Source organism: Protopterus annectens, chromosome 10.part0 (assembly GCF_019279795.1).
Source record: "Protopterus annectens isolate FY-2018-M chromosome 10.part0, PAN1.0, whole genome shotgun sequence".
NCBI classification, from domain to species: domain Eukaryota; kingdom Metazoa; phylum Chordata; order Ceratodontiformes; family Protopteridae; genus Protopterus; species Protopterus annectens.
The window spans coordinates 19262470-19274876 of NC_056744.1; the positions used below are offsets into that span (position 1 = coordinate 19262470).

Below are 12407 nucleotides of genomic sequence, written 5' to 3' on the forward strand. Positions count from 1 at the left end.
CGATATTGAGAACCTATTTGTCTTTGGTGATCATATGCCAATTGTGATAGAAAAGGGCCAGTTTTCCTCCCAATGGGGCTGCCAAGAGAGATGTTTGGCAGCTGTAGTGGCAAGTCATTGGGACTGTTTTTTGTAAGGTTTTTGCCTGTCTTCCCCTTCTTTCTGGCCTGGTACACCCCATTGTCGAGGCCTGTAAGGGACTTGTGGCTGTCCTCTACCTCTTGGACGTCTGTATCTGCCCCTTTGAGGTCTGTCTGCAACTGAAAAGGACCAATTCTTGGTTGGCCAGATTCTTCTAAATCGAGGAGGCTGTACCTGTAAGAAATCTTTCACAGTTTGCATAGATTTTGCCTTATCCTCCATTTTCTTTAGTACCTCTTCTGCCTTAACTCCAAATAGGACATCATGCTGCAAAGGTGCATCCAGAAGTTTTGCTTTAACATGATCTGGTAATGCATGTTCCTTTAACCATGCATGTCTTCTAATGACAGAGCCTGTAACTACTGCTCTGCAGGAGGCCTCTAAAGAATCAAAACCACATTGCAAAGTATGTTTTCCCACTTGTTCAGCAGCATGCAATAAATCCTGCATTTCCTTAAAATTAGGAGGATCTGTATCTGAAAGCATTTTTTGTTTCAACTGAGACATCAGAAATTGCTGATATTTTAACATGTGAAATTGGCAATTCAAAGCTCTCATCGCTAAAGTTGCAGATGTATATACTTTCTTTCCCCATCTGTCTAATGCTCTGGAGTCTCTGTCGGAGGGAACTGGGTTCTTTGCTGATGAGGCCTTGACCCCTTTGGGTCCCTGAAAAATGGTTTCTGGGTCTGCCACTGGGCTTTTATACAGAAATTTGAGAGTCAGGGACTCTAATACCCGTCTGGTTTAACTGGAGCTGGAGGTAAGGAATCAGGATTTAAGCTGGATTCAGTATACACATCATCCACAATATCTAACACTGGCGGAATAGCCAGGGGTCTGTGTTGAGGCAAAAGTAGAAATTCTCTGAGCCTTTTCTTGGATTCAGAATAAACCTGCCCTTCCCAATGGAAATGCTCCCTCATGGTGTGTAAAGTTTCCCCAAAAGAGTAATCCTCTGGTGGAGAGGCTGATGGAATGGATTCCTCACCATCAGAATCCTCATAAGGGGGTGAGGAATAACCTAGGTCTGAGGAAAACTGAGGAAATGGACACGTGGTCGGAGGAGTCATAATCCACATCCTGTCTGGGCCTTTTATCAGGAGGGGGATAGGACCCCCTGATCAGAGTGATCAGGTCTTTGGTCATTTTGAGCATTTGTTTCTTAGGCATGGAGGCCTGCCCCAGAGACTGTGATTTCTTTGATTTAAGAGGTGGTTTAGACTTAGAGAGGGTTTAAGGCTAAGCTGACTAGGTCTGAAGACGCTCTCTGAGTTGCAGGTGGCTCATGTACACCGGATCCCTCTGCAGGGTCGGTTTTGTTAGTCTGTAAAACTTGGGAGTCCGATGGCCCAGCCATCTCTACTAAGGAGTCGGTGGCTGCCTGTGGTTCTGTAGAAGCGGTCATCAGGGGCTGCGAAGGCGCCTCGCTGAAAACCGGAGAACTGGCAACTGGCCTAGAAGAGGCTTCGTCGTCAGTTTTGGGTCTCGGATGCCTGTCTTTGTCTTTGCACCTTTTATGAATTGTGGTCATCGGAAGTTCCGACGGCATCGTATAATTAAATTTTCTGCCAAAATAATGTCGGGCAAAATCAAACCGACGTTTAATAGTGCGCTTGTTAAACCTAGCACAAAACCGACAACCAGTGACGTCGTGGTCTGGGCCTAGGCATGGGATGCAATAAGAATGGAAATCCTTATGAGGCATTTGCTTCCCACAAGAAATACAGTTATTAACTTTTACTGACATCAGACTGAGGCAAGAAAAAGTTTGGGGTACCTAGCTTTGTATAAGACTTCGGTTCTGGATTCGGAAATGAAAATCTTAGGAGTCGGCCGACCGGCACTTGCGAACTGCTTTTGCTTCAGGCACCGCGTGGCAAAAAAAGACTGAAGAAAATGGCACTGGCTGCATCTTATATACCCCTGTCGCACTGACGTCAGGGAGGAGGCGACAGCAATCGACGCCGGACCAAGACTTTGGAACTCAGGCCGACTGGGGAACCACCTGACGGCAGGATAACCCAAGTGTAATGACTGCAGCAGTGTAAAAAGAACATCGAGGTCGGACAAGGGTCCGATGCCACTCGCCCCCTCGGAGCCGATGAGGGAGCCCCAACACCCTTGACGGATGGCACCATTGAGGGAATCGGAGCGGACGACGGAACCGAAGGAGAAAGTTATCGGAGCCGACAGTTCCACTACTCGAACCCCAACGAACTCCGGCTCCGAGCTCAATGGAGTCGGAGTTGGAACATCGATAGAAGGGGACGGAGCCGACACCTGTTGAGGAGGGCTGGACAACATCTTGGCAAGTGCCTGCGACTTAAGCAACCTACTGACCACTCTCTCCACGTCGTGATCAGACAGCCTAGAGGATCGAGAGGAGTGAGAAGATCTGTGACTGCGCTCGCTCTGAAGTAGGGGAGACAGAGGGGAGCTGAATGAATTGATTCCAGAGAGGTGTGCCCATCTGTCAGACACATTTTCTGACAGCATGAGTCACACTTCTTGAACCTAGACACCTTGGATTCTTTAGACATCCTGAAACCAAAAAGACAACAATAGCTAATAATCAATATACAGTCTACAGAAAAAAAAAGCACAGTATAATACAGACTAAATTTTTTTTTTGTTAGGAAGCCTCTAACTCAAACGGCTGGCCTAACAAGAAGGTATAAGGAAAGCCTCTAACCTAAACGGCTAACCTGACAAGAAAAGGATAAGGAGGGGGAGGGGGAGAACTCTCTAATTAAAACGAGTTCTAAGGGGGAGGCTCATCCAGACTCTGCTACACTTTGCTGTGAAGGAAAGGTTAGTTTGCTTTTATTTTTGTATTTTGTATATTTTAAATACTGTAGTTTGTTTTCTTTACCTTGTGTTTTACCTGCATTCTGCTTTAACAGCATATTAAAACTTCAAAAGAGACCACAACTCTCCCTCTCTTCTGAGTCAGGTAGAATTTTCCCCGCCCTCCCACCCAGTCATAATTGTCTTGTTAAATACCACTGTCTTTCTAGTTGCCTGCCTCTTATGTTAATCTGACCATATATCTCATTTCCTCTCTACTTTCACTGGCTTGTGAAATAATCACTAAATCAAAACCCCCTCCCCTTCAACTACTTAACTTTATTGGCCATCCTACTGTATTCCATAGTACCACCCCTTTCAACCCATCTTGCTGTTTTAAAAATAGTAACTCTCCACCAAACCTTAACTTTTTAAACAGGTAAAACTTAAGTTACCTACTTTCACGCCTACCTTCTCTAGTGCACACTGCAGTGTGCATTTTTTTATCTTACTTTTAAGCATCCCTTTGACTAGCACTTTCTCTAATACCTGCTGGAAAGCACTAGGAAGCCTTAAACTGATACAAGCACTCAACTCTCCTTGTTAATAAGGAGAAATTAATAGTAGGCACTAAACAGCCTATAATTGCAAAGTACCTTGCTAAGGTAAGGGAAAACAGCTCCTGTACTTTACAAAAAAAAAAAAAGCATCAAACCAGGCATGTCCAAGGGTCAGCTTCCGGTGATTTCTCCTGTCCACCTGGTGAATCTGGGCATACTGGGGCGATGCAGCAATTGCCTCATGTACACAGACAACCCTCTCCTCCTACCACCCAACACTACAACCTGTGAGAGATGCACTTACATAGCCAAAATGGAAGCAAAGCTCTCTCCACCCAAGATTGTGCTAGACAGTCAAGAGGAGGTTAACACCCACACTACACCCCAAGCAACACATAGCCCTTCTAAACCCACACCACCAACACCCACATATAGCAACACTAAATCCACATATGCAGAGGCCCTTAACTGTAATCTTCCCAAGCAACACGGACCTCTGAAGCTGAAACGCAAACAAACACCAATCACAACCAAAGTGTCACATAGTCAACAACACCTGTGCCACCCAGCAACAGCCCCTAAGGCAAGACAATGTACCTAACACTTTAGTCATAGGTGACTCTATAGTCCGGCACACTGATGTCCCTCTCACCAGGTTGAACAAGGAGAAAATTACAGTCAGCTGCCTGTCGGGTGCCAGGATCCGCCACATAACGCATGCACTCAAGTCACTCCACAACAAGTACAAATATGACTCTGTCATTGTCCATGTTGGAGTGAATGACTTGAAACGTACCTCCCTGGACTACATGAAGAGAGACATGGAAGAGCTCTCGGATCGTGTGGCCCAGGCAGGTATGACCCTAGCCCTGAGTAGCATCCTGCCTTGGCCCAGAATGATACCACAATATAAGGACAAAATGACTGACTTCAACAATTGGCTAAGTTTCTGGTGTCATTCAAAGGGGATCCAGTATCTGCCTGCCTGGGACAACATGATTGACAGACCACGATGCTTTGCCAGAGATGGTCTGCACCTGTCGCCTCTGGGATTCAGGTTACTGGCTAAGGCTCTTGCCACCCCTATAGTGCCTTTTTTTAGGCAAAGTTCAAAGGACAAAACCACCACCGTAACAGGTACAAGCATGCAAAATCTGAAGGTAATGCTACTCAATGCTAGAAGTCTAAACCTCAAAATGCACTCTCTCGAGGCACTCCTAAAAATGGAGAACATCGATATCTGTGCAGTAACTGAGACCTGGTTCAAGGCTCCAGAGAGCACCCCTGCAATACCAGGCTACAACTCTTACCACACTTTTCGGCCACCAAAGCAGGACCGAAACACTAAAGGTGGAGGAGTGTCCATATTGACCAAGGATATTCACACCACCAGGCTAGTTGCCCAACACAATGCGTCTGAAATTCTCCAGCTGCAACTAACACTAGGTAAGACTGCAATCCAAATTGTAGCTTGCTACAGATCCCCCACCATACCCCAAGATTCTCACTACACCTTTCTACACATACTGGAAAATATTAAGATAGAACCAAACACCCTAATACTGGGTGATTTTAACTACCCTGCCATTAACTGGGAAAGCTACTCATGTACCAACACCTTTGCCCAACGGTTCTTGGAATTCATAAATTCCAACGCCCTGGATCAACTAATCCATAGTCCCACCAGGGGCTCCAATATCCTAGACCTGGTCATGGGAAATCGATGCTCCACACCTATGGTCACCCCCCTCGGTAGTCACGTCTGACCATAAGCTAATCACCCTTAACATCCACATCCCACCCCCACCCCCCAGTATGGAAACCTCCATAAAAAACTTCTCCAAAGCCAACTTCATGCTACTCAAGTCAGAAGTGACAAACTTCATGACACCCATGCAGACGGGAGCTGAATGTTCAACTCCTGAATCCTACACTAAGGCACTGTACGAGCACATCCACTCATGCATAAATTGTGCCATTCCAAATAGAACCAAGATGCTCTCATCCAAAAAAAAAAGAAGCCAATCTGGTGGTCCCCTGCCATAAACAAACTTTACAACAAAATGAAGAAACTGTTGCAAAAAAGAGGAAAATCCCAGGATGCAAAAAACTTCCTTACCAGCCGCAGTAAGAAACTGAGATCCCTCATAAAATCCTCCAAAGCTAGTTAAGTAATAAAATTGCCAAAGATTCCAAAGACAACAACAAAGCATTCTATAACTATGTCAAGAATCTAAATGGCAATGCTCAGATCTGCTCTGAGCTAAAACAGAATGGCATTAAATATACGGATCCCAAGGATATTGCCAATATCCTGGCAGATCGATTCAATGCCAACTTCACCCCCCTCTCACCCCCTAAATGGCCCATCTCAATACCGGAAGATTGCCAAATTCCGGTAATAATGGCCACACAGGTAAACACACTCTCCAAAGCTAAGAATACAGCATCCATGGGACCAGATGACATCCCGGGCTGTGTACTACATGAACTACAATATGAACTGGCACCGCACCCAAGTGTCATGTTTAATCATAGCCTCACCTCAGGTTTCATGCCCACTGAGTGGTGCAGAGCTACAGTTATCCCACTCCACAAGCGGGGATCCACCTTGGATCCCGGAAACTACCGTCCCATCAGTCTGACAAGCCTTATCTGCAAGGCCATGGAGCGTATTATCATGGAACTTATAAACAAAGACATTGGCAACCTTCAAACACTGGACCCCACCCAGTTTGGGTTCGTGAAGGGCCGATCTTGTCCCCTGAACTTGATTGACTTCTTCGAATCAGTCTCCAGAGCCATGGACAAGGGTAAGGTGGTCCACACAGCCTATCTAGACCTTGCCAAGGCCTTTGACACCATCCCCCACTCTGGAATCATAGATAAACTTACTAAGCTGGGCATTAATCCCTACGTCACCCAATGGGTTGCTAACTGGCTTACTGATAGAACCCACACTGTAAAAGTAGCAGACTCCAAATCCAGCTCCAGACAAGTGACAAGTGGAGTACCTCAGGGTTCAGTCCTGGGACCGCTCTTGTTTGGCATCTACTTCTCTGAAGTACAAGCCAACACTAAGGGACTCTGGATAACAAAGTTTGCAGATGACTGCAAACTGGGAGCAATTATTGAACCCCCAAATGATGTGGATACTCTACAAAAGGGCCTTACAGAAACAGATGCTTGGTGCCAGAGCCATGGGCTCAAGCTCAATGCCAAGAAATGTATAGTTATCCCCTTTGGGAAAAAACATGTATCCGTGAATTACCATATAGGTGGCAGTACACTAAACTCCGAAAGTTTGATAAGAGACTTAGGGACACAGGTGGACAGTGGTCTCACCTTCGATAACCACATCGCCACAACAGTCAGGAAATCCTTCTATGAGGCACACCTAATCACCAAGGGCTTTTCATCCAGAAAAAAGGTGGTCATTGTCCCACTGTACTCATCCCTCATTAGACCCATTATAGAATACAATGCCCCGTTTGGTATGTACCTCTCAAGACATCTGCAACAACTGGAAAGGCCACAGAAATACCTCACTAAAAGAATCACAGGTCTAAAGCAGATGCCCTACGCTGACCGCCTTAAAAACTCCAGCTATACTCTGTCGCATATCGTCTACTCAGAGGCGATCTTTGCTTAACATACAAGGCCATGTCAAACCCAGAGCTGTTGGACATGCTACACTTAAAGAAATCCCAATCCCTCAGAGCCACACGCTCCAGGGATCTAAACCTTGTCATCACAATAAACAAAACATGCTGGAGGGATAGGTTCCTGACCCAGAGACTCCCCTGACTCTGGAATAGATTGCCCATACATGTCAAGCAGAGTGCCTCTTTGGCCCTCTTCAAAAGGAACCTTGACGATTGGATGTGAGAAAAGAAATTCACCCCGGGGATCACGTCAGTCGCCCTGCTAGACAGGGGTCCAGGGAAGTAAATAGTGTGGGAAGAAATAGCCAGGGAAGTGTTATGGCTAGGCTTGTATAGGCCCTAGGGCTGATAGGTTCATAGGTTGGTACTAGGCTATGAACACTTAACTACTACAAGTATAAAACTAAAAGTTAACAATACCCACTAAGAAAAAAGACTATTTCTTAGAAAAAAAGTTCTATAAGAAAGTCAATACAAGCCTGAGCCAGAAAAACGACACCTTGCAGCTGAAGTGGCAAATGAGATCTGGGTAGCTAGCGCTAGGCATCATGGGATAAGGGGTAGCCTCGAGCCAGTAAACAGCTCTCGAGCTATAGAAGATGGCCGAGTCAGAGCCGAGGATCGGCTCCGATCCCAAACAGAAAGAACGAAGGTGAGATAGACAACTTAACAAACTTTTATACTCAATAGTATTATATTCCACTGATAAGAGAAGCAGATTTTTCATAAACACAAAAAAAAACCCCACAGAACATTAATGTACTGATTAGTCTGCACCTTAAAACTAACCTCCATCAGACCTACTGCAAAAGAGAACCAACACAGGAAGCAATTACAGCCTATGACACTGGAAGAATCTATTTATCTGAATAGAACCAACACATTAAGTAGTAGTTGCAGCCTTTGACGATGAAGAATCAGTTTATCAGAGTTAAACAGCAGCTTAGAGGTGAACATAAATATGATTTCTTTGTAGATTCAGTGCAGTAATTTTACTGCAGCAAGTATCTGGCATGATGTGCTGAAAAAAGGTGTTTAAAATTGTGACATTAACTGGACAGTGTGAGCAGTCAAACTCTTACCTGGCCTGCTGTGCCTCCTACTGCAAGGAAACCACTGTATTTACAAAGATGTATTTTCTGGATCCCCAGTCTGGGGTCATCACTGTACGGGTCAAAGCAGCCAATCTGCAAGGAAAATAAAATGTCAGCAGTGACTACCTTAAACAAAACATCAAGTTGTACACAGCAGCAGTCCACGACAAAGTTTAATTTAATTAGAATACTCCACAAGATTATGTACACCTCAAAGTATGCTAAGCAGTTTTCCATAGGATTACATAATCCAATTCACTATCAACAACAAATTTTGACATTATCTGCCCCATCACTAATTAAGACGGTCCTCTGCATTATCTTTTTGCCTGCCTGTACTTCCTATTACAACTATAAAATGCATATGAATTTTTAAATCTTGCTAGATTTTAAAATATATACAGCCATAATGCCTAGAAGGAAAGTACAGTTGTGTACACTTACCATAAATGTAGATGTTCAAGTGTATTCACTGTTGCAGTCATTACATTTGGGTTATCTGCCTGCAGGTAGCCGTCAACCGGCCTGAATATCAAAGCCTTGGATTCCTGCATTGGGTGCGGTCTCTTCTTCCATGACGTCAGGTTGTCAGGGGTATAAAACATGCAGCCAAAGCCATTACATCAGTTTTTCTTGCCCCAGATGTCAAGTGCCCCCATAATGGAAAGCAATTATATGTTAGGTTACACCTCCAACAAAAAACAAATACACCAGAAAGCAAAAATACACTAAACAAGAAGAAAAGTATGGCCAAGAGGAGTCAGGGGGCTGGAGGGGAGGGTAACCAGGACTGCAACAGTGAATACACTCGAACATCTACATTTATGGTAAGTGTACACAACTGTACTATGTTCTTTGTGTTTCACTGTTGCAGTCATTACATTTGGGTTGATTCCCAAAGCTAAGGGAGGAGGAAGTTAGAGAGCATTAGGACCAGGTATTAAGCCCTGCAAAACTGCAGTGGCAAAACCAGCTCTGGATTTAGAAAAAATAGGCATGTGGTCATGCTTGGTGAAGGTATGAACAGAGCTCCAGGTAGCAGCTTCTAGGATGTCCTTGGTAGGGACACCTCTGAGAAAGGCTGTAGAGGTAGATGCAGCCCTGGTGAAATGTGAGTGTGGGGTAGGTTTTCCATGGTGCTTATAGCAGAAATTAATGCAATGGGCTATCCACACTTAGATATGGTTTGCTTTGAAATGGCCTTCCCCTCTGCTCCTGCAGCAAAGCCAACTAGCAGCTGTTCAGATTTTCTGAGAGGCTTAGTCCTGTCCAAATAAAATCTAAGTTGCCTGTGCACGTCCAAAGAGTGCAGTATTCGTTCTCCTTGGTTTTGTGGATTTGGGAAAAAAGTAGGCAAATGAATGGACTGATTAAGGGCCACACTAGACACCACATTGGGCATAAAGGAAGGACTGGTCCTGCGGGACACCCTGTCTGCATGTAAGATGATAAATGGCTCCACTGCCATGACGGCCTGTAATTCAGACACTCTTCTTGCTGAAGTGATGGCTAGAAGGAAGGCTGTTTTCCAAGAAAGGAATTAGCTCTGCAGTTGCAGCTGGCTCAAAAGGAGGTAGAGTGAGCTTTTCCAATACAAAGTTAAGGTCCCAGGCTGGAGTAGGGGCTCCCCTGGGTGGTCTTAAATTTTTGGCCCCTCTGAGGAATTGCTTTAGCAGGGGGTGAGAGAAGAGGGGGCAATTCAGTATTATAATGTGCTAAAATGGCAGAGGCATGAATTTTGATTGACAAGAAGGAAAGGCCCTTGTGGAGCATCTCTGTTAAGTACTGAAGAATATGTTTTAAGCTGGGCACCACTGTGCCCATCCCCCGAGTCTGGTTCCAGGAACAGTATCTTTTCCACTTTTCAGCATAGGATTTTCTAGTACTAGGCCTCCTTGTCTCCAGAATGACATCTAGCACCTGCTTACTGAGGGATGTTATTGGAGAGCTCAAGGAATTAGCCAGGTTGCAAGGTTCAGGGTTTGAAGATGAAGGTGCAGAATCTGGCCCTTCTGCTGGGACAGCAGGGAAGGGGTCTGAGGCAGGTGCCACGGTTCCAGCAGTGACAAACTACACAAAAGGGGGTACCAGTGTTGGCGTGGCCAGTCTGGTGCAATCAGTATTGTCCTTGGTTTGTCCCGTTTGATCTTTAGCAGAACATTCGAGAGGAGAGGCAGAGGGGGAAAGGCATAAACTGAGAGGCTTTCCCAGGTAAAAGACAGGGTATATCCACTTTCCAAGCTTGACTGTGGGAAGTCCTTGTGCAGAATTTGTCCAATTGGTAGTTCTGAGGGGAGGAAAACAGGTCTATCTCTGGATTCCCCCATTTGTTTCTCAAAAGGTTGAATATCTTTGGTTCCAGTTTCCACTCGTGTGGGTCCATGAGATTTCTGCTTAGGTTGTCTGCCTGTGAATTTAGCTTGCCTGGCAGAAATTGAGCTTGTAGGTGCACTTGGTAGCTCAAGACTGTGTTCCACAGAGCCATGGCTAGTCTGCAGAGGGTACACATGGGTTCCTCCCTGCTTGTTTATGTACCACATAACAGTGGTGTTGTCTGTCTTTACCAATAATTGTCCTGGAAGAATGCGGTCCTTGAAGGCTGTCAGGGAATTCTGTACAGCTAACATTTCTTTTTGACTGATATGCAGGTGCATCGGACTTGGGTTCCATTAGCCCTGAATGTACTGCCCTGCCAAGTGAGCCCCCATGCATAGTCTGATGCGTCTGTTGTTAGGGTTTGGGCGGCAGGGGGGAGAGTGAATGGGAGCCCCTTGTTGTGGTCGCAGGCCTCTGCACACCAAATGAACTCTGTCTTTATGCAAAGAATGATAGAAATCATTGATTCCAGGTCCTGAGAATGTTGACACCATAGGCTTTTGTTAGAAAAATATGCATTAGTAATATGCTTAGTGCATTCAAGGTTTAAAAAGGGGTTAACACATTTATTCTATTTCACTGACACAGCATAGCAACAACGTAAAGAAATATGAGGCTGGTGTAGAAAGGCAAGCTCAATAACTCCTCGGCTTGGACACAGTACAAAGTACACGAGTTTATTGCACACAACACAAAATAAGAAATTCTCCAGGTTAAGCGCTTTCATCTGACGCAAGCAGACTTCCTCAGAACAAAGACATACAATACCACATTCATTTTATAAGCATTGTGGCGCCAAAACCATTTCTCATAGAATGATTTAAAAGTATAAACAAAAAACGTCCTAATATGAATGACATAAAAACAATCCTATCCTAATAATATTAATATTAAGAATTAAGAATTCCTCTAATTTATAAAACACACATATAGTACATAAAATTCTCTTAAAATTGAGAATATAAATTGGGTGTATGAATTCTGGATGAATGTCCAATGGATCAAATACACATATATTAACTATTGTCAAAAGCACAAGTCTAAGAGATATAAAACTTATTGAAATATATATAATATATGAGGCATATGAAGTATGCAAAATATATGAAAAATACAAAAATGTATGAAATATATAAATGAAATATATAGATATATAATATATGAGATATGAAATATATAGTAGTTCATAACTATTGTAGAGCCTTAAAAATATGCTTAAAAATGTGCTTGAATAATATGTGCTTAAAAATATCTGCTGAACCACTGTTCCAAAAAAACTATGCTAACTGCAAGAACGGTTTTATGCTGATGGAATCATTAATGCCAGGAAGTCTTGTGGCATCTGTAATGATCTGCCACTTACTCTCCTTCATGGCCAAAAAGGCTTTTACATTCCCCCCATATACTGTAATGTTAACCTTGTCAATGATTGAAAATTTGAAATAATGCGTATCTCCACATTTAAATATATGCCTATAAAGGGCATTCTTATTATCTTTGTTCTTGATGCTGTATAAATGCTCATAAATGCGACGTCTCAATTGTCTCTCGGTCTTGCCAATGTAAAACGCTGAGCATACTTGACAAGTTGCAAGATAGACGACAAATTTAGTATTGCAATTTCCTGTCCTACAATGTATATATGTTTTGTTGAAATTTTCCAATTTCACACCCCCTATTTCATTAATGGTGTAACATTGGTTGCATGTTCCGCATTTACTTGTACCAGATAACCCCCCTTTTTTACCACTTGTGTTGGATTCTATAATCCTTTTAAGATT

The 12407-nt window shown here is 43.9% G+C and overlaps 1 protein-coding gene across 7 annotated transcripts in view; it reads right to left on the reverse strand.

Annotated features, from left to right (window-relative positions):
- The window catches only part of LLGL2 (LLGL scribble cell polarity complex component 2), a 2451001-nt gene that overhangs the window by 1215307 nt on the left and 1223287 nt on the right, over nt 1-12407 (reverse strand). For all 7 annotated transcript variants that reach the window (XM_044084955.1, XM_044084956.1, XM_044084957.1 and 4 more), the window contains exon 14: nt 8239-8343. In XM_044084955.1, the coding sequence (XP_043940890.1) occupies nt 8239-8343 (105 nt within the window). The remainder of the gene's footprint in view (nt 1-8238; nt 8344-12407) is intronic.